The sequence below is a fragment of the Lynx rufus genome, unplaced genomic scaffold (assembly GCF_022079265.1).
Source record: "Lynx rufus isolate CCGP_SWC_20201006 ecotype Redwood Valley unplaced genomic scaffold, mLynRuf1.p SCAF_6, whole genome shotgun sequence".
Taxonomy (NCBI): Eukaryota; Metazoa; Chordata; class Mammalia; order Carnivora; family Felidae; genus Lynx; species Lynx rufus.
The window spans coordinates 8621228-8649173 of record NW_025814878.1 but is presented as its reverse complement, the minus strand read 5'-3'; the positions used below and the strand labels follow the sequence as shown (position 1 = coordinate 8649173).

General features: G+C 40.0%; 1 protein-coding gene across 2 annotated transcripts in view; it reads right to left on the bottom strand.

The window, feature by feature from the left end:
- SYNE1 (spectrin repeat containing nuclear envelope protein 1) overlaps nt 1-27946 on the bottom strand; it is a 473246-nt gene that overhangs the window by 373494 nt on the left and 71806 nt on the right. For both annotated transcript variants that reach the window (XM_047102923.1, XM_047102922.1), the window contains exon 3: nt 16574-16635. In XM_047102923.1, the coding sequence (XP_046958879.1) occupies nt 16574-16635 (62 nt within the window). The remainder of the gene's footprint in view (nt 1-16573; nt 16636-27946) is intronic.

The following is a 27946-nucleotide window of genomic DNA, read 5'->3' as shown; positions in this document are numbered from 1 at the left end:
TCATGAAAGGATGACCATGCTTGCTATATCACATGTTTATTTTATGACCCTAGAAACAATGATATTACTTGGAGGAAAAGGAATAAGAGAATAATTTTAATGAAAAAAAGGTATCATATAACTATTTGGCATGAAATAAAAATTTAAGAAATCTTTTAAATCACATTTAAAAATTATATATGAAATGAAAAATGTTGATGCACAAAGTATGACAAAGTAGTCCCACTGTAAATTACATACATGAATTCTAATATTTACTAGATATTATGATTCTGTGGCTTAGAGATTATACATTCTAATTCAGTAGGTGTTTAAATATGAATGAAGGGGGAAAAAGAAGGTAGGAAAGAAGGAATAATATACTGTTGAACATCTCCATATGTCAAGCACTATGCTGAGGGCTTATACATGTTATCTCATGGAATATTCATAACCACCACCTATGGGAAATCACCTCCTCTTTCAAAGAAGGAATCTGAATCTGAGAGGTTCAACCATGGGCCTAGATCACACCCCTAGTACATGATTAGATTTCAGCCACCTGTTAGATAGGAAGTTCACTATAAAAATGCAGGTATTCACTTAACTATTTCCTGAATGAATCATAAACCTATAAATGCGATTTTTATTTAATATCAGTATGAAAAGTATTAACTAATTAGCAAAGTGCCTGCCACTCTACTAGAAGCAAAATATTAACAGAAAACCGCTTTTAAATGTGAATGGATATAAGAAAGACTAAAAAGTAATAACAGAAGCATTATGTATATAAACACATATTGGCATAGACAATAAGTTGGCCTAATTCATACCGTATCCCCTCATGGTCATGTTTGTGCTAAGGCTCTGTCTTTTGTTACATGACTGACCTGAGCTGCACCCATCACCTTCTCTGCTTGGATCCAGAAGATGGCCGGAGTTAAGTTGTCACCGGGCAATGACCTAAATACAATTGTTATCGGGTCCTGCTGTTGAGGCCCAAGAAACACTTGCCTCTGTCTTTCTGAAGATTGGGTCAGTCAGTGTGTCAAGTTCCTTAAGACCATCCTCAGCTCTATGACTCACTAGAAGGGCCCACAGGACTCAAAAGAGCTATTATATTCATGGTTACAATTTATTACAGTGAATGGACACAATTTATTACAGTGACTGGACACGATAATATCAGCAAATGGACAAGGCTCATGAAGCAGAGTCCAGGAGAAAAGATATAGGACTTTCCAGAGATGAGTGACCTGTTCTCTCACAGTGTAAGTACATAGGAACATGCCTCATTTTTCCCAGGATGCTATGGGATGTTGCCTAATTTTTCCCAGGATGCTACGGGATGATATGTGTGAAGTGTTGCCAAACAAAAAAGCATGCTCGAGCCCCAGTGCTCAGGTTTTTATTTGATGCCTGTCCCTGAGGCATACAGTGCTTTCATAAATGACCTCAGCTACTCGGATTCCATCCAGCCCTTCTCCTGTCCCTGTTTCCCCAGCAAAACCAGGTACATGTTCACCATAAAACACATTGTTATGATAAATTGATCTCATCAAAGTGTACAGCAGGCCTAAGGTCTGGGCATACAAAATACTCCTTTCAGGCAGAATATTCCAAGTGCTCAGAGCTTATGTCCCAAGAGCCGGTCAAGGGCCATTCCCAAAGACAGGTCTTTATTTGGAATATACAGAATTTGAGCAACCCACGCCTGCTGAGCTAACCTTTCCTGCCTGGTCAGAATGTACCCTTTCAATCGATTTCACTTCTTGGTTAAATAGTTTTAAATCAAGTTCATTTACTTGCAACAAAATAAAGCACACTGACAGGAGGGTCTATTTTGCTATTACTTTGTAAACACTTTCTGACTGTAACAATTTACCGTTCAGTGTCCTTCGACTCGTACTCCATGATAAGATCCACATAAGTGACCGAAAATATATCTATGCTTTATTGTTGAGAGTGTGCATTTTCAGGGGAACCTAATTGTATTTGATGTAAAAAATGTTTTGTAACCTTTTGACCAATTGATATTGGTAAATGAAGAAGGCAGACACAGCTGAATGTTGTTGATAAACCATTAAACATACAGACAGATGATAGATGATAGATAGATAGATAGATAGATAGAGCCACTTTACATGGACAACTGTATGCCTATATCCAAAAATAACAAAAATGGTAACACACTAAAAATATTTTTACCACTTTTAAGTTTGCAATCATATGCACAATCATATGTACAATCATATGCACATCAAATAAGGTGAAAGAAACACTAGGTGTTAGGTTGCATTGAGAAATGGAGAAGAGTACAAATCTACCTCAAAACATTACGAGCATATCATCATTTCATCAACAGATATCTACACATCTGCTAGAATCTTAGAGTGCCTTAGCCTCAAATATCACACAGTGATCAACGAGATTTATGGCATGAAGGATTTAGCTTTGAGCAAATAAAAGGGTAAAATCTCCTGTTTCATGCCAGCACCAACCCGTGTCCTAATTTACCATCATGACTTTTAATCTCACAACAACTGGGCATTCTTTGACTGAACGCTTTTCCTCTTGGGGAAAGAGCTCTCAAAAACATTTTATGACACACACAAAAGCTCTAGTGTTTTATTTTAAAGTACTAATACACATCCTAAGGTTTAAAATTTGAGGGGCACCTGGGTGGCTCGGTTGGTTAAGCGTCCAACTTTGGCTCAGGTCATGATCTCCCGGTTCACAACTTCGAGGCCTGAGTCGGGTTCTGTGCTGACAGCTTACAGCCTGGAGCCTTTTTCAGATTCTATGTCTCCCTCTCTCTCTCTCTCTGCCCCTCCTCCACTCATACGGTCTCTCTCTCCCTCTCACAAATTAATAAACATTTAAAAAAATTAAAACTTGTGATTGCTGGATACCCACCGATACCAATAACTAAAAAAGACCTAAAGTAAAAGCCCATGGCACAGATTACTCTCAGCTCCAATGGAGATACACACACACTGCTAAGTGCTATGTCAGGCTTGCTGAAAAGAACACAAAATCACGGCCTAAAATACTCTGAAAATGGCCTTCTGCACAGGCTGCAGAGAGGTCTCAAGACAAAGGGAGGTTGGCAAGGTGTGCTCTGTGCACCCTTGACGTCTCTGTATAGAGAATGACCCGTCACTTCTAAAGCCAAACAAACCACTATCTCTGGTTTACATACGTTTCAGGAAGGAACGATGTCACAGGCTGCAAGACAGTATATGGGGAAAAATCCCATCCCAGGACCAGTCTATAGTGTTCACATTCTCTGATGGTCATCTGATGGGTGGGAGCAGCAAGTTAAACAACAGGAACAGAGAGGAGAGTGGGAAGGGAAGAGGGGTTGACCGGCAGATGTGGAGTGAGTTACCTCCCTAAAGATTGGCTAAGAGCCCAACCACACTAAAATGTCTAAAACTGCCACCGTATCTTTGGACCAGAGCAGTCAAACCATGATTATAACCGCCGGCAGTAGCCACGTCAAATTAATTCAATGTCTACAAGTTTCGCCATCTTATTCGGAAAATCTAATTAGATGTTTCCAACATTTCCAGAAACAAGGTGAAGTAACTTAAAACTTTTGTATGTAATCTCTTCCTCTTTCACCGCCTTCATAAAAACACTATTGTGATTATTTTCCACCTCTGCTTGTCAAAGGTGAGAAGACAGCTCCCGTTCTGTTCTGTTTCCTCTGACAGATAGTTCTAATCATTTCCACTTCCTTAATTACTTAATTTATTTCCAAATACATATCCCAAAGGCAATGACTACTTCTCAGCCCAACTTTAAATCTGCTTGGAAAACTCTGCCCTTAACAATTTACATGTGTAATCAAATTCTTTCTACTACACAGCATAAAAGAATCACACTCCCCAAGTTATTTGTTTTATTCGGTGCAGAGTTGGGGTCATCGTTTACTCTTCTCCTTTGCTCAGACACCATCTCTGCTCCATCAACAAATCTTGGTGGCTTTCTTTTCAAAGCTCATCCACAATCCAACCACTTCTCACCACCTTCGCTGCTTATTACTTTGGTCCAAGCCACCAGTCTCTTGCCTGCATGACTTCGACAGCCTCCTAACGTACGTCCCTCCTTGCACCCTTGCCCCTCTTCACTCTATTCTCAACATAACAGCCTCTTTGTCTTCTTGACTATCCATCTCCCGCATCAGGATATAAGCACCATGATGCGAGGATTTTTTTCTTCAGTTTTGTTCACTGCTACATTCTTGGTACCTAGAACACTGCCGAGTAGGTAAACACCATGTTAAAATATTTAATGAATAAATGTATGAATAAATAGAGTGTATCCCTAAGAGAAGGAGCTTTGACAAACACTATCAAAATGTTTATTCACTTGCATAGAAGTTGCTACATCTATATCTATGTTATTACCAATGAATTAACAAAGGATGTTCTTTTTTTTTTTTAATGTTTATTCATTTTTGAAAGAGAAAGACAGAGCACAAGCAAGGGAGGGGCAGAGAGAAAGGGGGACACAGAATCCGAAGCAGGCTCCAGGCTCTGAGCTGTCAGCACAGAGCCCAACGTGGGGCTCGAACTCACCAACTGTGAGATCATGACCTGAGCCGAAGTCACATGCTCAACCCACTGAGCCACCCAGGAGTTCTAAAAGGGCTACTCATTTTGAAATGACAATTTTCCTTTGTAATCTTTTAGTTACATATTTGGAAATAACAAATGCTTAGGATTATCAAACTAAAGTAGTTTTAGAAAACAACTAAGGAATTATTTTAAGGGAGCCTGAGTGGCTCAGTTGGTTAAGCGTCTGACTTCAGGTTAGGTCACGATCTCACAGTTTGTGAGTTCGAGCCCCACATCAGGCTCTGTGCTGACAGCTCAGAGCCTGGAGCCTGGAGCCTGCTTCGGATTCTGTGTCTCCCTCTCTCTCTGCCCTCCCCCGCTCATGCTCACGCTCTCTCTCTCTCTCTCTCTGTCAAAAGTAAACAAACATTTAAAAAATTTAAAGAATTATTTTAGAGGGGGAATTATTGCATTTTCCTTTTCCTCTTTGCTTCTTTTTGTCCTAATCTTAGTTCAATTAATGGTCCCACTAAAGGATGTATAAGGAAACAGACGGAGATAAAATGCAATTATGAAAGTGTTTCTATATTATCTTTTAACACCGTTGATGGAAAGACAGCTGAAGAAGTTAGCAGCCACAGAAGAGATACTTTAGGACTCTGAAGATGTCAAAGTCATCATTAGCATAGACTATTAAAAGAAAACATGGAAAGTCAAAAGCGTTCTTTTTCAAGGAGTTTATGAATCTAACGTGATATTTTAAGACAAAATGTGCTCTTACTGGAATGTATTATGGGTTGAATTGCACCCCTTCTCGCCAAGATACATGGAAGTTATAAACCCCAGTACTTCTGAGTGTGATCTTCTTTGGAAACAGGGTCTTTGGAGAGGTAATCAGCTTAGAATAAAGTCATCAGGATGGGACCTTATCCAATATGACCAGTATCCTTATATGAAGGGGAAATCTGGACACAGACCCAGACAGACCCAGAGGCAGGGTCTGGACTGATACAACTGCAAGCCAAGGACCCTCAGATACTTCAGACACTACCAGAAGCTAGGAAGCCGCAAGGACGGATTCTCTCCAGGGTGTCAGAGGGAGCATGGCTGTCTAGCCTTGAGAACACTGAGACAGGAAATTCCCCATCTGAAGCCACCCAGTATGGGGTGTTTTGTTATGTAAATTTTGCAAATGAATACAGAACCCAAATAATGTTTTATGATACTCTTTTTTAAGTTCTTCTAAAAAGTGGGGAAATGCTCATACCATGCCTGAGGTCATCCAAAAGGCAGTAGTTAAAATGTTTAGTGTCTATTCTTGGGGTGCCTGGGTCGGTTAAATATCCAACTCTTGATTTTGGCTCAGGTCATGATCTCATGGTTCTTGGGATCAAGTCCCGTGTCAGGGTCTGCACTAACAGCTTTCAGAGCCTGCTTGGGATCGATTCGCGCTCTCTCTCTGTCTGTTCTTTCCCTGCTCTCTCTCTCTCTTTCTCTCTCTCTCTCAAAATAAATAAATAAACTTAAAAAAATAAACAAAATAAAATGCGTAGTGCTTATTCTTAATAACCTCATAGGTCTGGCAGACGGAGAAAGGGCTGTTCCTTGCATATTGGAACATGCACTAAACAGGAACACTAAACCATGAGACTAAACTATTTGGGACCTATTTGTTTTTCCCAAAGGATTTAGTATCAAACCATATATTCATTTACAACAAACACCATGAAGATTGAAATACAAATAGAGCATTCCATTCTATTTGATGAAATGAGAAAAAATGTGAAACTACACAATTTTGAAACCAGTGGTAATGTCAAGATTACTTATACTATCTTTTTCTAATTAAAAACCTAACTTCCTGGGACACTTGGGTGGCTGAATTGGTTAAGCGTCTGACTCTTGATTTCCGGTCAGGTCATGATCTCATAGTTTGTGGGTTTGAGCCCCAGTATCTGTGCTGACAGCACAGGGTCTGCCTAGGATTCTCTCTCTCCCTCTCTCTGCCCCTCCCCCACTCTCTGTCCAAAAATAAACTTAAAAATGAAAACAAATAATCTAATCTAATCTAAAAGTTTTCTGAAAAACACATCTTTAAGTTGTTTCCTTCGGGGGCCAAGGTGTCACTATATAGTGACGACAGCCTATAGATCTTGCATAAAGTTCAGGAATTTGCTATGATAAGTAAATTTTTTGATTATTTTTAATGTTTTATTTATTTTTGATAGACACAGAGAGAGAGAGAGAGCAGGAGAGGGGCAGAGAGAGAGGAGACAGAGGATCCAAAGCAAGCTCTGTGCTGACAGCAGTGAGCCCAATGTAGCTCAAACTCACAAACCATGAGATCATGACCTGAGCCAAAGTCGGACGTTCAACTGACTGAGCCACCCAGGTGCCCCAAGATAAATTTTAAATTCGAAAGAACTAACATCTTTTCAACGGTCACTTTATAAAACATTTATCCCAACATAAATTCTTTGCTCGAAAATGGAGACTACCCTGTTAGATCTAAAAAACATGGCCGCCATTAGGTAGGAATTTCCTCAAATTCAAGTCTACCTCAACTCTGTCTTCCTCTCCGTGTTGATACCAAATTTAGGCACACCACACTCACCCTTCCTATTTCCACCCTGGTTTCAGAAAAGGAGAGATGACTCTCCTCTGGTACAAACCTACAGGTTCCACCTGTGCTCTTGATTTTCTCTCCCACCTTGCCTCCTTGAGATCCTGTATCTCTGAAATGACTTTCTTTCCCTTCTTTTGCAGCCTCTTCCTCCCTGTTAGTTCTTGATCATACCCTTAGTAGACACACCTTAAAATTACCCCTTATTAAGACAGCTCTTACCAAACCCCATGTTCTGTTTTAGCTGATGCTCTAGCACACGAATAAGTAATGTACATTCAGTGTCCTAACATCCTTCCCTCTCATTTACTCATCAATTTGCCAGTCTGATTTCTGTTACAACATGGCTACTCCCCATGGTGGCCAATGACTTCCTAACTGCCAAATCAAATGGGTTTATCTCTACTGAGTAATTTCTCTGTCTAAAACTGGACTACTAGCTTTCCCCCAAGCCCATTGTATTCTCTATGTATGTGAATGAGCTTAATCATTTGCTCGTATCAGAAATCTACATGTCATTCTTGACTCTTTCTTCTCCAAGACTCTGATTAATTACTGAGTCTACTCCTACATACCTTTCAATGTGTCTACGTTTCTCCTACTCCACCTCTAATGTCACTTGCTCCTGCTCTAATTTATGACAGAGAGAGAGAGTGAGAGAGAGAGAGAGAGAGATGGAGGTGTTCAGAGACAAAGCGATCATTTAATTTTCCTGGCTAAGATTCTTTAATGTCTCCCACTGCCCATAACACAGTCCAAGTTCCCTTAATGACTGGCCTTTGACCAATTCTTAGTTTTCTCTGTTGCCAACCCACTCCTGGAGCCATATTTTCAGGCACTCTAAACTTCTTCCATTTCCTTTACTGGACCATGCTCTTTCTCACCTCTCAACTTTTAAAAACACTGGTTCCTTCACGTATCCAATCCCAAGGCATTTCTCAGGCCCTAGTTTAAATGTTCTTGTCTCTGAAAGCCTATTTTGATGCCTTCCTTCAGGTTTCCTGTGTCGCTGCTTACGTTTGCCAGGTGCTCTCTGAGACCCTGGCACCTCCCCTCGCATAGCATTTACCAACACACGCTTTGCTGTAATTGTTTGTTTCTTCTGTGACACTATCAGTTCCAGGAAGGCATGTACAACTGGGCTGTTCACCACTCTACCCACAACCCCTGGTGTATGACAGGTGCTTAAAAAGTATCTTCTGCATAAAGAGCTAAATAAACAATTGAAGCATGAGAGTACACAACACAACGGTTAATGCCCAAACTTCAGAGGTGTGCAGTTAAAATCTGGTTTTTCATCTACTTATGTGACCTTGAATTTATTAACTAACTCTTAACTTCGGTTATGATCTGTATGATGTAGCAAACAATACTCATATTTGATTCTTGTAGTGAAGACTAAATAAAAGACAAATTCGCTAAGGCATAGTGACGGGCACATGGTAAAAGTTCAACAAATAGTAGCCCGCAACTTAGAAATATTTTTAGCAATGAGTGATGAGAAGCTAGAACTAAATCAGTACTTAACTTTAAAAAAAAACATTGCTCAAAATCAGGGCGCCCAGGTGGCTCAGTCGGTGAAGCGCCCGACTTTGGCTCAGGTGGCAATCTCACGGATCCTGAGTTCAAGCCCCACGTTGGGCTCTGTGCTGACTGCTCAGAGCCTGGAGCCTGTCTTGGATTTTGTGTCTCCCTCTCTCTCTGCCCCTCCCCCACTCTCTCCCTTTCTCAAAAAATGAATAAACACTAAAAAAAAAACATTACTCAAAATCAATATGGAGTGATTGCTAATTGCTAATTTAAAAAGTAAAAAACAAATACTTTCTTTGAAAGGAGAAAGAAAGAGTCTGGTATCTTTCTGAAAAGGAAGAAAATGATAAAGTCCATGTCTGATGAAACCCCATTCTCAAAAGGACTTATCAGGGATATAAAATAAATGCAACCCACTAATTTTTGTTAATGTTACATTACATTATATTGACAATTTCTGATTTGCAATGTTTTGCATAATTGTAGAAGCATATAGACTTCCATTTGAAAACAAAGCAAACATAAAAAAAAATGAACTGATAATTATATCCACAAGTTTGAATAATCTACATCTGTGTACTAACAATGGCATAAAACACATATACACAGAAGATTCTTGAGGTTTTTTTCCCTGATTCAGTAAGGTTTTTGTTTTAAGAAAAGTATTTATTTGGGGCACCTGGGTGGCTCAGTCGGTTAAGCATCCGACTTCAGCCCAGGTCATGATCTCACAGTTCGTGAGTTCAAGCCCCACATCAGGCTCTGTGCTGACAGCTTGGAGCCTGGAGCCTGCTTTGGATTCTGTGTCTCCCTCTCTCTCTCTGCACCTCCCCAGCTCATGCTTGCACTCTGTCTCTGTCAAAAATAAATAAACTTAAAAAAAAATTAAAACAAAAAAGAGAAGTATTCATTTGAAAACAGATTGCTCTCTTACTTATAAGCACCCTCTCTCTTCACACTGCTGTCATAATATTTATAAAGAATTGTTACAATAGAATGGAATGCCATCAGTAAAAGAGTTTATCATTTTGTTTAATTAGAAGGAAATAGTTTGTTAATTTGCAACTGGGCAAAGCAGCCAAGAACAAAATTAAAATTCTCCCATTAAAAACCTTCCCCAAATGCATCTCCATGAAAAATCTTTTGGACATGTCCTAATGCACCAAAGATTGACTGACCTTAGGAGAAAAGAATCGATTTTTCTACTTCTCAATTCAACATTCTAGCTCTTAAAACCTGACACAACTGATTATTAAAGCTATTTCTGGAAATGGTCAATTTCCAAAAAATTGGAAATGGTTTACAGTTCTTGTTTTACAAATGGATGAAATGGTTTACAGTTCCTGTTTGTTTGTTTCTATTTTTTATTTTTGAAAAAGAGAGAGAAAGCACAAGGAGGGGAGGGGGCAGAAGATGGGGGGGGAGAGAGAGAGAGAAAGAGGGAGAGAGAGAGAGAGAGAGAGAGAGAGAGAGAATCTTAAGCAAGCTCCACATTCAGCACAGAGCCCAAAGTGGGGCTCAATCCCAGGTCCTTAGGATCATTACCAGAGCAGAAATCAAGAGTCCAATGCTCAACTGACTGAGCCACTCAGGTGCCCCTACCATTCCAGTTCAAATCCACAAACATTCCCATGACTACTATGCAAATACTCTCAGACAACTGACATCCTGCAAAATATTTACCACTTGCATTCTAGGAAAAAGTTGAAACTCTTTTTTTTCCTCCCAACTTAGCAATTTTCTCCTTTCTTGTTCTTAGAGATAAAATAACTTGGCACATTATGTACCATAATAAATAGGTGAAACAAGACTAGTATCTTGGTTACTAGCACAAAAAGTATTTTCAACCTGGGTCATTTTCTTACCTTTATTGGTAGATTTCAACAGAAAATTGTAGGGGGAACAAACACAACATAGGAATAAAATGCATTTTAACTCTTTTAAGTAGTTTGGCTCTGAGATGATATGAAATGAACCCAAAGCACAGAGCTATGCACTACAGGGATTGAAATGAATGAAATGAAAGAGGAGACAAGCTCGTTCATGTCATCATGCCGGGATTGAGTTCCCATTCCTTTATTATAAATTTGGAAGAAATACTCGTGTGCTTCAAGCCAGACCTCAGAATGAACTTGGGGCCTGCTATGGACTAAATGTTTGAGTGTCCCCCAAATCCATGTTGAAGCCTCTAGTGTGATAGTAGAGGAAGAGGGGCCTTTATTAAGGAATTACATGTGTATGAGGTCATGAGATGATGCCCCCAGGATGGGAACAGTGTCCTTATGAGAAGAGGAAAAAAGACCAGAGTTCCCTCTCTCTCTGCCAGGTGAGGACACAGCCAGGAAGAGGACTCTCACCTTGTTGGCATGTGATCTTGGTCTTCTCAGGCTCAGAACTATGAGGAATAAATGTTTGTTCTTTAAGTCCCCCCAGTCTACAGTATTTTGTTATAAAAGCCCGAGCTGACTAACACAGGGTCTAAATTTGTTGCGTATTTGTTGGACAAAGTAAACAAGCAAACACACAAACAACACATCAAATCAGACTCAATCTGATCCAACAAACTACAAGGGACCCAGTTCTTTCAAAGCCGACAGAATTCAGGTCTCCATGCTGGGAGTAGACTATCTCTTAGTTGTAGTATAAGCCACTACCTTGATTATTTAATAACCAAGAAGAAAGAGAGAAAGGGTGTTTCAAAAAGCTCTGGTGGATTAAAAAAAAGACATTGAGACAGGTCAAGTTGCTTATTTGTGGGCTATTTTTTCTAGTGAGAAATGTTTGTAGCCTGAGTATGGCCTTCCGTGTGACTGAAAGCCTGGGTGTTGCTAATTGGTGATGGGGAGCCAAGGACCAAAAACTCAAGAAGCTGCTTTCACAAGAGACGTAATAAGACTCTCAGCATAACAAAAACTTCTGCGAAAGCTTAGCTGACCACAGATGTATGTGTACGTGTGTGTCCACATGCGTGCCTGGGTTCCACGTCCATAAGGTGCTAGAGTGATGGGACCAAGCACACTCAGGCATCACAGAATGGCTTGGGGAACAAGTGTTACCATGCAGCAGTTCGAAAAGTGACACAATGTCCTGATTCAGGGGTCAGATCAAAGATACGAAGTTGACCTTTTTTTCTGTTGCAAGTGAGATATTAACATTCTCAGAAGGGAGCCCATTGCAATGGATTGGGAAGTGTGTGCTGCCATTTCAGTTTGGGTGTACAAGTAAAGGTGACCTCAGGGAGACTGTGAAGCCCAAGATATGCAGGTTGCATGTGTTTTTGCAGGGTTTAGGGTCCAGACAGAAAGAGATGGAAATGGGAATAAAGATAGGAATGGGGAAATTAAGATAGAGACAGTAAGGGGGTTGCTTGGAGGTATAACGGAGGAAGAGATGGGACAGAAAGATCAAGATGGTGCAGGGATAGGAGACAGGTAGGTGGGGGAATGAGAAAGGGCTGGAAGTGGAACACTCAAAAAAGGACAAAGGTGGGCAAAGGATGGGAAAGAGAAAGGAATGAGTTGGGAATCATGTGATTAGTTGCTAAGACAAATGCAGACAAACATTGACTCTATACATAGATACTCTAAAACTCTGCCAAGGAAGGGTCATGGGTCAGATTTGATTTTCAAAATGTTTTCCAAATATAAGTGAGTCCAGAAAGGACTATATTCTCAAATGAATTTGAGTGTTATCTATGTTTGGCAAGGTACTACAATGGCAGTATAAATAAATTCAGGATGGCAAGTATAGGTATCATTCTTATGCTTCAGTTTTCTTTTTTCAAGATGACTCAGGAAAGAAAGAAATCAAAATACAGAAGAGAAAAAAACAAACAAAAAAATCTCTATTACATAAGATAATAATGGAGCAGTTGTGGAAGTAATAAGTTTCTGGGGTTTTCAAAACAATACCATTGATGTAAAAATGTGTAAAGTCAGGAAAGCATGTGGACTTTAGATTCAGGTCTGGATTAAAATCTCAGCAGCACCAACTACGAGGTGTATGAAGATGTGTGCAATAAAATAACCTGTGTAAAACACTTGGCTCAATACCAGAGATTAATCATTTTCCCTAGGTGATAGCCTTACGATTCTAACAAAATAAGAAAAGATAGACTCTTTGCTGTTGGTGTATTAATCACCTCTGTCTGGTATGCAGCACTGTGCTTAGAGCTATTAAGATTTATAAAGAAATTCTGAGAATTAGCATATGCCTTAAAGACTCTACACGGGTGTTGGGAAGGCGAGGTACACAGTTCAAAATAATTTTAAGACATACTAAACTTCTCCACCTATGCTACAGGTTCTGGAGAAGGGCTAAGACTTTGCACTCTACTGCACTACAGGCAGGAAAACCAGAGAAGGCAGGGGGGAGGCACTGGAGGAGGGGTGCAGGGGCAAGGGTACCACGCTTGGAGCGTTTGCTAGGGGACAGACAGCCTCACTGCTTTGCCTGTGGTCAGAAATGACTTCATGAATGAGAAAGGCTGACACTACCCAGTAAAGGTAAGACTATAGATATTTAGACGGGAAATTGCAGGGGTGAGCTTACAAAGCAGGGCAGGAAAACAGAATGGAAAAAAAATGCACATTGGTAGAGCCTAGTCCAATAACCAGTTATCACGTAAGTATGTAAAGTAACTTGGAGCAATGGTAAAACAATGATATTTGAAAACAAGCTCTTGGCATTTAGTCCCTTCACAAAGGCCCTTCATATACTGTGCACCATGGCATACATTCGGATTTCCCCTCTTTTTAAGTATTCAGTACATAGATGAGTGTATCCCAAGGATTCTACTTGAAAAACTTTCACAAAGATATTCAACTCCTATTCAAAAATAATTTCTTATGTTTATTTAATTTTGAGAGAGAGAGAGAGAGAGAGAGTGCACAAGTGGAAGAGGGGCAGAGAGAGAGGGAGACACAGAATCCAAAGCAGGTTCCAGACTCTGAGCTATTAGTACAGAGCCCATTGCGGGACTCGAACCAACAAACCATGAGATCAAGACCTGAGCCAAAGTCGGGCTCTTAATTGATGAGCCCCCCAGGTGTCCCTCAACTCCTATTTTTAAAAATCTGAAAAAGTTAATTATAAATTGTAACTTATAATTTATAATTATAAATATTTATAAATAAATATTTTTGCCAGTTAGATTAGGAAACACTATTAACCACCAAGAATGTTAATAGTGTAAGGAAATGGGCATTTGTATATGCTCTTGGTATATATTAAAATTGCAAACATGTATACCTGAGGACTATTGACCCACTTCTGAAAATGTATCTTAAATAGAAAAATCACACAAGTGCACAAAGATATATGCCCAAGGACATTAAGTGTAGTACTGTATATAACATTAAACAATTGAAAACCACTTAAATGACCATCAATAAGCTACAGGCTAATTTATAATTTATAATAAGTAATTATATTTTTAATAAAATATTATTCAGCCATTAAAATTATTACATAGCTCCGTATCCACTAACACGGAAATATGGGCTGAGTGAAACAGAGGCATACACAGCAGTATCCTGCAAATCATTTTTGTGAAATTGTGTGTCCATCTCTCGGTCTGTGAGTTCGAGTCCCGCACCGGGCTCTGTGCTGACAGCTCAGAGCCTCGAGCCTGTTTCGGATTCTGCGTCTCCCTCTCTCTGACCCTCCCCTGTTCATGCTCTGTCTCTCCCTGTCTCTAAAAAGAAAACGGTGTAGAAAAACGGTGATCAACGTGATGGTGATGATTTAAGGTGAAGATCGTGAGATTTGAGCTGATTTCTACTTTACACTGTAAGAGGGTTGTTATTACTATTACAATTAGCATGTAACTTTCTTAACAATGTGAAGAAAAACAATAACTCTATTTTCATTTTGGAAAAAAAAATAATCTTCCCCAATTGATGACAATTCTGTAGCAAAGTAATGACTGGCTGGCACCAGCCAAGACCTGAGAAAATGAGCCCCCGGAGGCATTTACTGCCTTTTCACAGGGCAGATTCCGGGGGCAACCACTATGTCAGAGAATTCTCTTCTCATCAAGGGGCTTCTGGAAAGCAATGAAAGGAGATACAATCCCAGTTTACCAAATCCAGACACATTGTTTAGTCTTCTGTCATAACTGGATTGTGAGCCTCTCAAGGCCTGGGAAAGTGTCTCACCAACGTTTTCCTCTCTCCAAAGCCTACCTTAGACACACAGTAAGCAGTTACTTTGTACAATGGGACCGCAATAAATCACCATGCTTTGTTTGCTTCTGAACTGTAAAAGACGCTTTGGGGAAGTGACTGACCAAAAGCTGCTCATGGGGTTATGCCTGGAACACTGTAGGGAGGTACCACTCGCAGCAAAGGATCCATTAACTGAATTCAGACAATTGTCTGCGTTTACAAATGCAATGTTTTTTTGGTTCACATGTTTTTTTCAACTGCATATTTATGAGACTAATTTTCTTGTAGTATAGCCATATTGGAATTTGTTTTATAGTAGCATTTATGTTCAAAGTCATTACAATGTGCAAATACATAGTCATGTGATACAACCTCATGTTGGCATGGATAATCTCAGAATGATTAGTCTTTTTGGTGTCCTGACACCACAGTTACTTGGCTATCAAAGCACCTAAGAAGAGGAGCGCCTGGGTGGCTCAGTAGGCTGAGCATCGGGCTTCAGCTCAGGTCATGATCTCGCAGTTTGTGGGTTTGAGCCCCGCATCGGGCTCTGTGCTGACAACTTAGAGCCTCGAGCCTGCTTCTGATTCTCTGTGTGTGTCTTTCTCTCTCTGCCCCTCCCTGCCCACCCACCCCCTCTCTCTCAAAAATAAATAAACATTGGGGCGCCTGGGTGGCTCAGTCGGTTAAGCGGCCGACTTCGGCTCAGGTCATGATCTCTCGGTCTGTGAGTTCGAGTCCCGCATCGGGCTCTGTGCTGACAGCTCAGAGCCTGGAGCCTGTTTCGGATTCTGTGTCTCCCTCTCTCTGATCCTCTCCTGTTCATGCTCTGTCTCTCCCTGTCTCAAAAAAAAAAAAAAAAAAAAAGTTAAAAAAAATAAATAAACATTAAAAAAAACCTTTTTTTAAAGGCACCTAAGAAGAGAACCCAAATCCTGTCATAATCTACTCATACTAAATTCTTTGCTCACAACAGACCATTCCTTGCTTCTTTCTGTTCCAAAAGAAATTGGCTGAATGGGTGATGGGCATTAAGGAGGGAACTTGTTGGGATGAACACTGGGTGTTATATGCGACCAATGAATCACTGGGTTATACTCCTGAAACCAATATTACAGTGTATGCTAACTAACTTGAATTTAAATAAATTAATTAAAAAAAGAAACCAAAATTCAGCACAAATTCTCCTTTTTTTCCTTTTCAAATGTTTATTTGAGGGAGAGAGGGAGAGAGCACAAGTGGGGGAGTGCAGAGAGAGAGAGAGAGAGAGAGAGAATCCCAAGCAGGCTCCATGCTGTCAGCAAAGACTCAAACAGGGGGCTCAATCTCACGAACTGTGAGACCATGACATGAGCTGAAATCAAGAGTCGGACGCTTACCCAACTGAGCCACCCAGGCACCTCACAAATTCTCCTTTTCATATGACATACACATTATTACAGAAGAAATAACTGAACAAAATATTTCATCAGAATTCATAGCATTGACATGAAGAACTGACCTCATGACCCTAGGTGCGCATTCATTTCTTCTCAGAGGCAATGTTAGCAAATGCCACATGTAGGCAACGGTTAAGCTGACAGAACTGTCGATATCATTGATCAGTATTAGTGACAAGAGCGTCAAGAGTATTCCTTTATTACACTTGGCATTCAGTGATTTATCAGCTCCAACCAAGTAAACATAGAACTCTGGGTAATTTCCTTTACCTTGGTCAGATGCGAGTTGATCCATTTCGTGAAAGTACGTTTTTGTACTATCTCTTGCTCATCTAGAAGAAAAAAAATAAATCTAGTTAGGTAACACAGCATACCGTGAAGTCATATCCTAAAAAACATTCAGTTACAAACTCTAGAAATAATCATATTATTTTGTTTTCTAACCCATTTTGCCAGTTGTTGTCTTGAAAGAAGGGACAGTACAACTCCAAGTAGACTATTTCCGATTTATGTAAAAAAAATTTTTTTTTAATTTTTATTTATTTTTGCGAGGGAGAGACACAGAGTACACGTGGGGGAGGGGCAGAGAGGCAGGGAGACACCGAAGGAGGCCCCAGGCTCTAAGCTGTCAGCACAGAGCCCCATATGGGGCTCAAACTCACCAACCGTGAGATCATGACCTGAGCTGAAGTTGAACACTCAACCAAGTAAGCCACCCAAGCGCCCCTAGACTATTCCTTTAAAATTTTTTTTTCAACGTTTTTATTTATTTTTGGGACAGAGAGAGACAGAGCATGAACGGGGGAGGGGCAGAGAGAGAGGGAGACACAGAATCGGAAACAGGCTCCAGGCTCTGAGCCATCAGCCCAGAGCCTGACGCGGGGCTCGAACTCACGGACCGCGAGATCGTGACCTGGCTGAAGTCGGACGCTTAACCGACTGCGCCACCCAGGCGCCCCAATCCTTTAAACATTATTAGCAAATGCTTCAAAATTTTCAATATGTTAGCCCGATGTTAACCTTCATTCACTTATTGACAGTTCACTATACAATTATACCCCAATAAAGCTGTCTGAAAAAGTTCACTGAGACCAACCAAGTGCCAAGTTTTATGTTAGGTGCAAAGAGATAGAGAGAAAACAACAGGGCATTGTCCCCGCCATGAAATAGCTAGAAGTGGAGACAGCAAGCAAGGGCAGGTGCATAGTCGAGGGTTCTACACTAACGTCATAAGATAGAGCTGTGTATGTGAGGCATTACAGGGACTTAACCATCTGGGGAGTGTGGTGAACACTCTTGTGGTGACCCTCAAAGATCCCACCCCTTGGGGTTCACACCCTTGTGTAGGCAGACTACAGGCAGTACATGTGACTTGTCTCTAACCAATAGAATATGGCAAAGGCAACGGGCCATCACACCTATAGACATGTGACTCTGTATTAGATTCCATCCTGGCCAACTGGAGTGATTCTCCTTTTGGCTTGGAGGAAGCAAATAGCCATGTTGTGAACTGACCATGGAGGGGGCCGTGTGACAGGGAAGGGCAGGCCGCCTTTAGGGAAGGGTGGTCTCCTGCCAAAAGTCAGCAAGCAGCTGGGACCTCAGTCACACAGCCACAAGGAAATGAATTCTGCTAACAACCCGAATGAGTTCAAAGGTGCATTCTTCCCTATTTCAGCCTCTGGATAAAAATGCAACCTAGCTGACATGGCAGACTTGTCCTCTTGATGGCCGACTTGCGGGACCCTGAGCAGAGAACACATCCAAGCTGTGCATGGCCTCCTGACTTACCAATTTTGAGGATGATAAAAGAAAACTGTTTTAAAATGCTAAGTTTGTGGTAATTTCTTATGAACCAAGAGAAAATTCACATCAGATGCAAAAAGAAGTAGGGTCCAAGAAGGTTTTAATTAGAGGCATAAAGATAGGAAGGCCAGAGAGGGAGGGGCCAGTTTAACCCCTTTTAAGAAAAGGTGAATTCTATTCATTCCAACAACATCTACCGAGTGTCAACTGTTTATAAAACACTAGACCAGATGTTGGGAGGAACACAGTTGAACAAGACATCATTTCAATTCCTTGCCCTTTGAGGGCTGGTGTGCTCAGATCCACATCCCTGGAGCTGACCTCTTCTGGGCTTCAAGTGAGAACATCTGACTGCCTATGCGAATATAAGCCCCGTGAGGACAGTAACTTTGTTCCCAATGCCTACAAACATGAGAAAAAAGTACTGTGCAATGAAGGAATGCAGAAAATTAGTAACATTTTAATTTGGAGAAATTTTGAATATATCCGAAGAACTTGCAGAATACCATTATCTTGAATGTACTTTAGGCATGCACTTCTAAAACTTTCAAGTACATACAAAAACAAATAATGCATATACTTTTTCTGTACCAGGCACTGATATTTATTTTCTTCCTCCCTTTCTTTCTTTCTTTCTTTCTTTCTTTCTTTCTTTCTTTCTGTAAAGAACTTAAGAATTATATGGGATGTTTAAAGGGCTGAGTTTGAAAGAAGATGAGAGATTTCTGTCCAGGGGCACCGGGTGGCTCAGTGGGTTAAGCATCCAACTTTAGCGCAGGTCATGATCTCATGGCTCGTGAGTTCAAGCCCCACGTCAGGCTCTGTGCTGACAGCTAGGAGCCTGGAGCCTGCTTCCGATTCTGTGTCTCCCTCTCTCTCTGTCCCTCCCCCGCTTGCACTCTCTTTTTCAAAAATAAATAAACATTAAAAAATAAAAATAGGGGGCGCCTGGGTGGCGCAGTCGGTTAAGCGTCCGACTTCAGCCAGGTCACGATCTCGCGGTCCGTGAGTTCGAGCCCCGCGTCGGGCTCTGGGCTGATGGCTCAGAGCCTGGAGCCTGTTTCTGATTCTGTGTCTCCCTCTCTCTCTGCCCCTCCCCCGTTCATGCTCTGTCTCTCTCTGTCCCAAAAATAAATAAACGTTGAAAAAAAAAATTAAAAAAAATAAAAATAAAAATAGTTCTGTCCATATCTTTTTGGAAAACCCAGATAAAATCTCAAATTTAACTACAAAACAAACTGGAAATACAGCCACTCTGAGTTCTCAGAAAAAGAAAAATGTAATGGAATTAACTGTATGACTCCCTGACAAGGTCCTGTCAAACTTTGCTGAAAGCTTAATTCTAATAATTTCATTTGCTTTATTATTTTTTGTATTACATGTCTTCATTTGAGTATCTGATACATCTGACTCTGACAAAAATATTTATTTTTAGGCCTTTCATGATATGAATGGCCTATTATATTAAGGATTAGGTGACAACTAAACGTAGAGCAAAAAACAGAATTTACTGGAAACTATAGAAAGTAAATTTTAAAATACTAAACTGACATGCTTTAGTTCAAATTTTAAAAATATCATTTCAACATGTATTTACTTTTGACCAAGGGAGGGTATAAAGGAAACAAATGAAAAATAATTTATTTTATCAAAAATGTGATAGATTTGGCAAATGCTAAGTGAAACAATTAGCACCAAAGCAGCTTGTTGTCACCTAAAATATATAAATTCTGTGCTCTAAGATAATATAAATCATAATGTCTTAACATCTTTTTTATTTATTTATTTTTTAACGTTTATTTATTTTTGAGACAGAGAGAGACAGAGCATGAACAGGGGAGGGGCAGAGACAGAGGGAGACACAGAATCGGAAGCAGGCTCCAGGCTCTGAGCCATCAACCCAGAGCCCCACGTGGAGCTCGAACTCAGGGACCGCGAGATCGTGACCTGAGCCGAAGTCAGACGTTCAACCGACTGAGCCACCCAGGCGCCCCCTTAGCATCTTCTTATACGCAGTATGGGAAGTGATAATGCAAATTCATCTTCTGGTTCCAAATGCTTTTAATTATTTCTAGTAGTGTTATTTCCCCAGTGAATCAAAGTAATTATTAATTGGTCGGTTTGCAATGACTCAGCAAGGAAATACTCTGGATGAATCTACATATATGTAATCATCCTTTCATCAAAATTATTAACATTTTCTTTCCCTAAGAAATATTCTTGGCAAAGTCACGGTATTGTTTATTCTTCAGAAGTATTCTCTCTCTTTTTTTTTTTTAATTTTAATTCCAGTATAATTAACACACAGTATTGTATTAGTGTCATGTGTACCCAGGCACTGATATTTCCTCTCTAATGATCCCGTTATATTTTAATTATTTAATAATAAATTATTACATACCATATGTAATACATCCATATTAACTCATTTACTTCTTGTAACAAGTCTTCAAGCAAGAACTGTTATAAATGCCATTTCACAAGAAAACCAAGGCACGTAGACGTTAAGCATTTTTACCAAAGCCACCCAGAGGCAGAGCCAAGCTTTAGTCTCCACAGTCAGGTTCTTACACCATCATACTACTGCCTAAGGATAGCATGGGAATTACCATATTAGTCATATCAAATATTCATCAGATTAAAATGATAAATTCATAGTTAAATCAATTTGAGTTTGACCTTAAAATCTTTAGCTTCTATGAATAAAGTCATGCAGCAGCAGAATAATCTTAATTAATCAAACCAGATTTGATAGAATTCAGGACTTTATCCATAATATATAAAATCCAATTCTAGGTTTAAAACAGACTACAGTTACAGTGTATATAAATTTTGAAACTCAATTTGAGATTATACACAATTTTATTAATGTTACAAGATGTCAGTGTTTTAAAATCTTAAATGAGCACAGTGTTAGTGTATGAGTTAGAAATTTATGTAATAAACTATTGATATTACTTCCTGATTTCAAGTTGTTATATTTTTACTACTCTCACCTTTAACGAAACAATACTGCTATTGTGCCAGTTTCAGCTGATGGTAAATCTCTGAGTTTATATTTAGACTTTGGCAAAAAAGGTCTTTTTTTAGAAAGCCCAAATTATGGTTGTTGTTTTTTTTTTTTGTAGCATTCATTGTATATATGTAAGTGTCAAATTCTTTACATGTTTCCTTTTATATTACAGCTGCAAAAGCAGTTTACTGGGTTCTAGCAATCTACTTTTTATATTTTCAGACACAGCCAACTGAATTCTAAGTAAATGTTTTCTGATTGTACTTACGATATTCCCCAAGTAAAGAAAAATTCCTAAAACTTCATCATGTCAGCAAATACTCATTTTTTTTTTTAATTTTTTTTTTTCAACGTTTATTTATTTTTGGGACAGAGAGAGACAGAGCATGAACGGGGGAGGGGCAGAGAGAGAAGGAGACACAGAATCGGAAACAGGCTCCAGGCTCTGAGCCATCAGCCCAGAGCCTGACGCGGGGCTCGAACCCACAGACCGCGAGATCGTGACCTGGCTGAAGTCGGACGCTTAACCGACTGCGCCACCCAGGCGCCCCAGCAAATACTCATTTTTGATATAAAAATCTAAATAATTTAGTCCAGGATTTTGTAGTTAAATCTGATAACAACAGTATAAAATGTTTAAATTGTGGAAGTATTATGAAATATGAAGTGAATGTCTACCACACTGCATTAAAACAGCATTATGAACAATAACACTTCTTTATAAAGCTGTTGATGATGCACTGAACTAATCTCTACAATATTGGTTTATAGTTCTTCCTGTGTATAAGTAGTTATATTTAATAGGGTATTATTTAAATGTATTTAATTGTTAATCTTATAGTGATTTTTCTATCTTCTGCTTTTTAGAACAACATGATACGGCCTTACCAAGTGTTCATATGTATGCATGCTAAATATTTCCAACAAAACTGTAAAAAGAGTAATGCGTTAGGACATTTAGGTGAACATGTATACTAGTTGTAAATGCAGAGAACTCTGTCTATGTCACACATGTAAACTCAGTTCTCCAGTTCTAGGAATCACAGAGAACAAGAAGTTAATCCTGTTTACAAGTTCTATTCCCTGGGGCGCCTGGGTGGCTCAGTCAGTTGAGCGGCTGACTTCAGCTCAGGTGATGATCTCACGGTTCATGAGTTCAAACCCCACGTTGGGCTCTGTGCTGAGAGTTCAGAGCCTGAAGCCTGCTTCGGATTGTGTCTCCCTCTCTCTCTCTGCCCCTCCCCCACTTTCACTCTGTCTCTCTCTCTTAAAAATAAATAAATCTAAAAAAAATTTTTTTAGAGTTTTATTCCTTAATATCTATTAATACAAACTAAAATCCACCTAGTTCTTAAACCAGTCAGTGTGAGGTCCTCCTTGGGTCTTTACTTATCCTCATCCCCACCCAACAAACTCATAAGGAACGGCTGTGGATTTTATTTCCTGAATATCTCATCTAAATCAGTATTGGTGCTGTTATCAGTATTGGTGCTCATCTAAATCAGTGTCGGTACCATCATCTTTTGGGTACCTATTCGTTTCCACCACTAGAATCTAAGTTTCAGATTATATGGCACGGACCACATCTGACTTATCCATCACTGTCTTCTTCATTATTGCATAGTAGATGATTTAATTACTAAAGAAATGAATGGACGCATTTGTTAAGGAAGTGCTAGAGACTATGAAACAGGCCCTATTCTAAGGAACTAGTAATAAATGGAAAAGACAAATATGGAAATAATAGCTCAAAGCAATGTGTCAGCTACTATAATGGAGGAACATATAAAATATTGAGAGAACATAAATACAGGAGTAGCTAGTTCTCTTACAGGGTAATGGCACAGGCTGGAAGAGTCAGAGAAGCTAAAAAAGGAGGTGTCGTTACATAGAACATCAGCAGGTAAGTAGAAATTTGCAGGTAGAGAGCTTTTTAGGAGAAAGCGGCAGTCTCTTAAAAACATGGCATGATGTATTAAAGCGACAGTAAAAATCTGTTACGGCTGAATTATAAAGCAGAGAGGGTTTGAGAAGGATAAAGAAGGAAGTGAGCCTAGAAAACAGCTAACAATCAGGTTCTTAAAGCCTTTGAATCACTTGCCACGGAGTTTGGTCTCCATCTTCTGAACAACAGGAAGCCACGAACGGTTTTGGACAGGACAAAGACATGATCGTATGAGACCTGAGACACAGAAATATATACTCCAGTGGCAGTGTAGAAGCTTACTTGGAGGAAGAAGAGGCTGGGAGCAGGGAGGATATTTAGGATTATACTAGCAGAACGCACGTTAAAAGTGATGAATTCTTGGGGCGCCTGGGTGGCTTGGTCGGTTAAGCGGCCGACTTCGGCTCAGGTCATGATCTCACGGTCCGTGGGTTCGAGCCCCGCGTCAGGCTCTGTGCTGACAGCTCAGAGCCTGGAGCCTGTTTCGGATTCTGTGTCTCCCTCTCTCTCTGCCCCCCCCCCCCCGTTCATGCTCTGTCTCTCTCTGTCTCAAAAATAAATAAACGTTAAAAAAAAAAATTAAAAAAAAAAAGTGATGAATTCTTTTAACAGGGATGAACAAGGTAAGTGAGATGGCTGCAAGGCAACAATTGGAAATGGACAGGAGCTAAGGGTGCTGTCTATATTTTTTTTCTCATGCGCAACTGGATAATGATGCCACTAACCAAGGAAGGAAAGAGAAGTAGCAGGCTCCAGAGAGAGAATTATGAGGTTTCTGGTGCATTGCAAACGCATCACGAAATGCCTAGAAAAGATGGTGGTGTCAGCTCAAAAGCGAGGTGAGGCTTCAGAAGCCAGAAAGAGTAGGAGGTGGGTGCCCCACAGATAGGAACCCGTAACAGCCTCCCATTTAAGGCCAAGTTTTGATCCATGTATGATTGGGCAGAAGCAGCTCCAATTCTCCTCCTCTCTAAATTTGAACCTTGATTCCTTTCTAAAGGCCAGACTGTGTGAGGTAAACAGAAAACAAAAACAAAAACAAAAACAAACAAACCAAACCAGTAGGTATGAAAACTAAGTCCTTCACCTTGGAGGTTTCCATCACTGGTTCTGTTTCAAAGGCAGTTGGTCTGAGAGACCTAAGGAGTTGGAACCTTGTAGGTCTTAAGAGAGGTCTCTGTAGGAAGGCTATTATACAAACATGGCCCTGGTGATGTTATAAGAAATAATCCTGACATTCCAAGTGACTATCCCTCTCTGGAAACAAGTGAAAGATAAAGGGAGCAGGATCTGACATTCAATTTCTAGATTTCTTTGTCCTGTTATATATTTCTTAGGTATTTTGCCATTTCAGGATAAGATCATGACACATGCAGAAATGAGGCCCAATTTGGCAACAGTGATTAAATCTGACCATTAACAAACTATCACACCTGACTATAGTCAACAGTTTTCTTCCTGGTGAGTCGTAAGTCATAGTAACAGTGACTTGCTGATTTTGCACAACTGTGGTTTGTCCCAAGTGACTTACACATGTATGTGCAAGCAAAGAGACCACAGTAAAAAGTGGCCTAGATTATGTGGAGCCTTTGCAATCAATCATGAAAATGTTGCTGCCTATAAACATGTTAGTTGTATTTTTATTAAATATAGTCCACATATAATGAATTTACCATACATAACATGTAAAACTGTGAGACAGAGGTCCATGGTCATTAGCTTTTAAATAACATTACTTAAATTTTAAAAAGTTAAAATATATGCCAATGTCCTTCTAATAAGATGGTGACTTTAAAAATACTAAAAATTAAAAAACAAAAATACTAAACGTAATTGAAATTGGTATATTTCAATGTATTTAACAAATATATTTTTTAATGTATTTATTTAAATTCAAATTAGTTAACATAGAGTGTAGCGTTGGTTTCAGGAGTAGTACCCAGTGCTCATCCCATCAAGTGCCCTCCTTAACGACCATCACCCATTTAGCCCATCCCCCCACACCTACCTCCCCTCCAACAACCTCAGCATGTTCTTTGTATGTAACAAATCTTCTATAAGAACTTCTTTCTGAGAGAGAGAGAGCATTTCATAAATGGGTACTCACATAACAATGTCTATTTTCATCAGTCATGATCAATCATAAAGATCAAAATAATGAATTCCTGGGTATATTTATCCTTAATATCATCTTAATATAAAATTACCAACAAGAGGGGCGCCTGGGATTGCTCAGTCAGTTAAGTGCCCGATTTCGGTTGAGGTCATGATCTCATAGTTCGTGGGTTCAGCCTCACATCCAGCTCTGTGCTGACAGCTCAGAGCCTGGAGCCTCCTTCAGATTCTGTGTCTCCCTCTCTCTCTGCCCCTCTCCCACTTGTGCTCTGTCTCTCTGTCTCTCAAAAATAAATAAATGTTAAACAAAAATTAAAAAAAAGAAAACACCAACAAGAAAAACTGCTTAAATAAGTAGATAAAGTTGTCAGGTCTGAAACTGCAATCTTTGACAAAAATATTAATGTATCATATATTGATACATTGATAACTTGCAATAGGCTATGATTAACTTGTTTGTGTTTTGCAGATTGTCATTCTATTCTTTAGGTGCATGAATGACAATGATGACTTAAACAAACGTCTTACAGATTTTCATTACCTGAAAATATAAATGCTAATTTAAAACAAAAATTTTTAATTATAATTTCCTAATTATACCTAATAAAGTTTTTCATTATTTCTGCAGAAGAATTCTTCTGCAGAAGAATTTACCTCAGTAAAAAGTTGGAAAGAAATTTTAAAGTAGAAAGTAGATTGGACTTTTTGCACAACCAGATGACATGGCTACAGACAGAAAAACAACAAAAGCATAGAGTAACAATGTAACCATTAACTAAATAACAGCCACAATGAGATGGTCGAAACCAAATTACTGGTTTGGGGATCAGAATCATATGATCCCAGTTGTATATCTACAGTTACTAAAATCATCGCTAACTTTGTTATACAGGGGTAGGGTCCAAGGTCCTCTCATTTGGATTATCACAGCATTTGCAATGTGATTTTGCTGTTCTTCCTGCGGACACAAAGTGGATGCCACACCCCCTGAGTCTAGATGGGCCTGGAGACTTGCTTTGACCAAATAACATGGCTGACATGATTTTATAGGACTTCTGAGGCTGGGCCTTGAAAAGGCTCCATTTTGGCTCGTAGAGAGCTCTGCCCTGAGACCACCACACAAGGAAGCTGCCGTAGCACCCTAGAGGGAAAAAGTCATGTTGAGGAGAACCGAGGTACCCCAAGTGCAAGCTAGCACCATTAGCAGCCATCCAAGTCAGTGGACCCACCAGCCCTGCTAATGCTCCAGCGGAATGCATTTCTATAAATGAGCTCAGGCATAGTCAGCGCAGGAAACACCCAGCCCACCCACAGGAACATGAGAAACCATAATGTGTTACTACTTTAAGCCATTAAGTTTTGGTGGTGCTTTAGCAAAGACTAAGTGAAACAGAAACTGCTACTGGGAATCTAGTGCTGCTCTAACAAAGATCTGAAACATGTGGTGTTAGCCTTGGAACCAGGTGGGGAGGAGGCTGGAAAGAAACTATTAGCAGACGCTGGAAAGGACAGCAGACTCTGCTCTCAGAGATCAGAAGAGCCACGTGTATTTTATGTACTGTCTACTCTGTCATCTGCAGTAACTTGAACTTGTGCATTCGACTAGAGAGATTTCCTTGCAGAAAGCTGACAGTATCAACTGGCTTCTTCTGAGATACTGGAAGAGAGAGAGAGATGAAGTAAAGAAGGCCCTTTTTCATTTGCATTGGATTAGAAGGTATGACATTCCCAGTCTTTCCTGGAAAAATATTTGCAAAGTAAAACAGGGTTTTAGGATAACAATAAGTCAAGAGCGTGACTGTAAGACCCATTGTTGGTTTGTTTTTGTTTTTCTTGACGTTTATCTATTTTGAGAGAGAAAGAGTTTGAGTGCACAGCTGGGGAGAGGCAAAGACAGAGAGGGAGAGAGTGAATCCCAGGCAGCCTCCGCACCTACATGGGGCTCGAACCCATGGAAAGTGAGATCATGACATGAGCTGAAATCAAGAGGCAGACACTCGGAAGCTGCATTGTTAAGAACCCAGAAAGATTTAAGGTAGTGCCTACATGACCTTCTCAACTAGATAAACCAGCTTCTAAGAAGCTTGAGGGCACTGACCACAGAGCCTTTACCTATGGTCCAAAAACTGTTTTAAATTTGGGGTTTGAGTGGCACAGAATGACTCCAAGCAGATTTTTAGGAAGTCAACAAATCTGCTAAGCAAAAACACCACCACCTTGTACTAAAGGGACAGGACAGTTCAAAATGAAGACAAGACTTTGGAACCACACTTAATATGATGAGGAAGAAGGCTAAGAAGACAGTCAGCCAGGGGCGCCTGGGTGGCCCAGTAAGTTGAGCATCTGACTCTTGATTTTGGCTCAAATCATGATCTCAGGGTCATGGGATCGAGCCCCACCTCAGGCTCCACGCTAAGCATGGAGCTTGCTTGAGATTCTCTCTCTCTTCCTCTCCCCTCTACCCCACTCATACTCTTACTCTCTAAAAAAAAAAATTAAATTAAAAAAATTTTTTCTTTAAAAAGAAGGCAATCATCCATAAACATGAACCACTTCTTATCAAAAAGACAGGGAATGTCACTGGCCCCTGGATTAAAGGGACTAGCCACACGTGCCTGGCTGGATTTCAGAATTATTTCAGACCACGACTGTTATCTCTTTTCCCTTCTTCCCTTTTTTGAACAGAGGCATCTACTGCAATGGCCCTGGCTCCTCTCTCATCATTGTATTTTGGATGAATGGATGCAGTCGCTTCTCTTTTTAG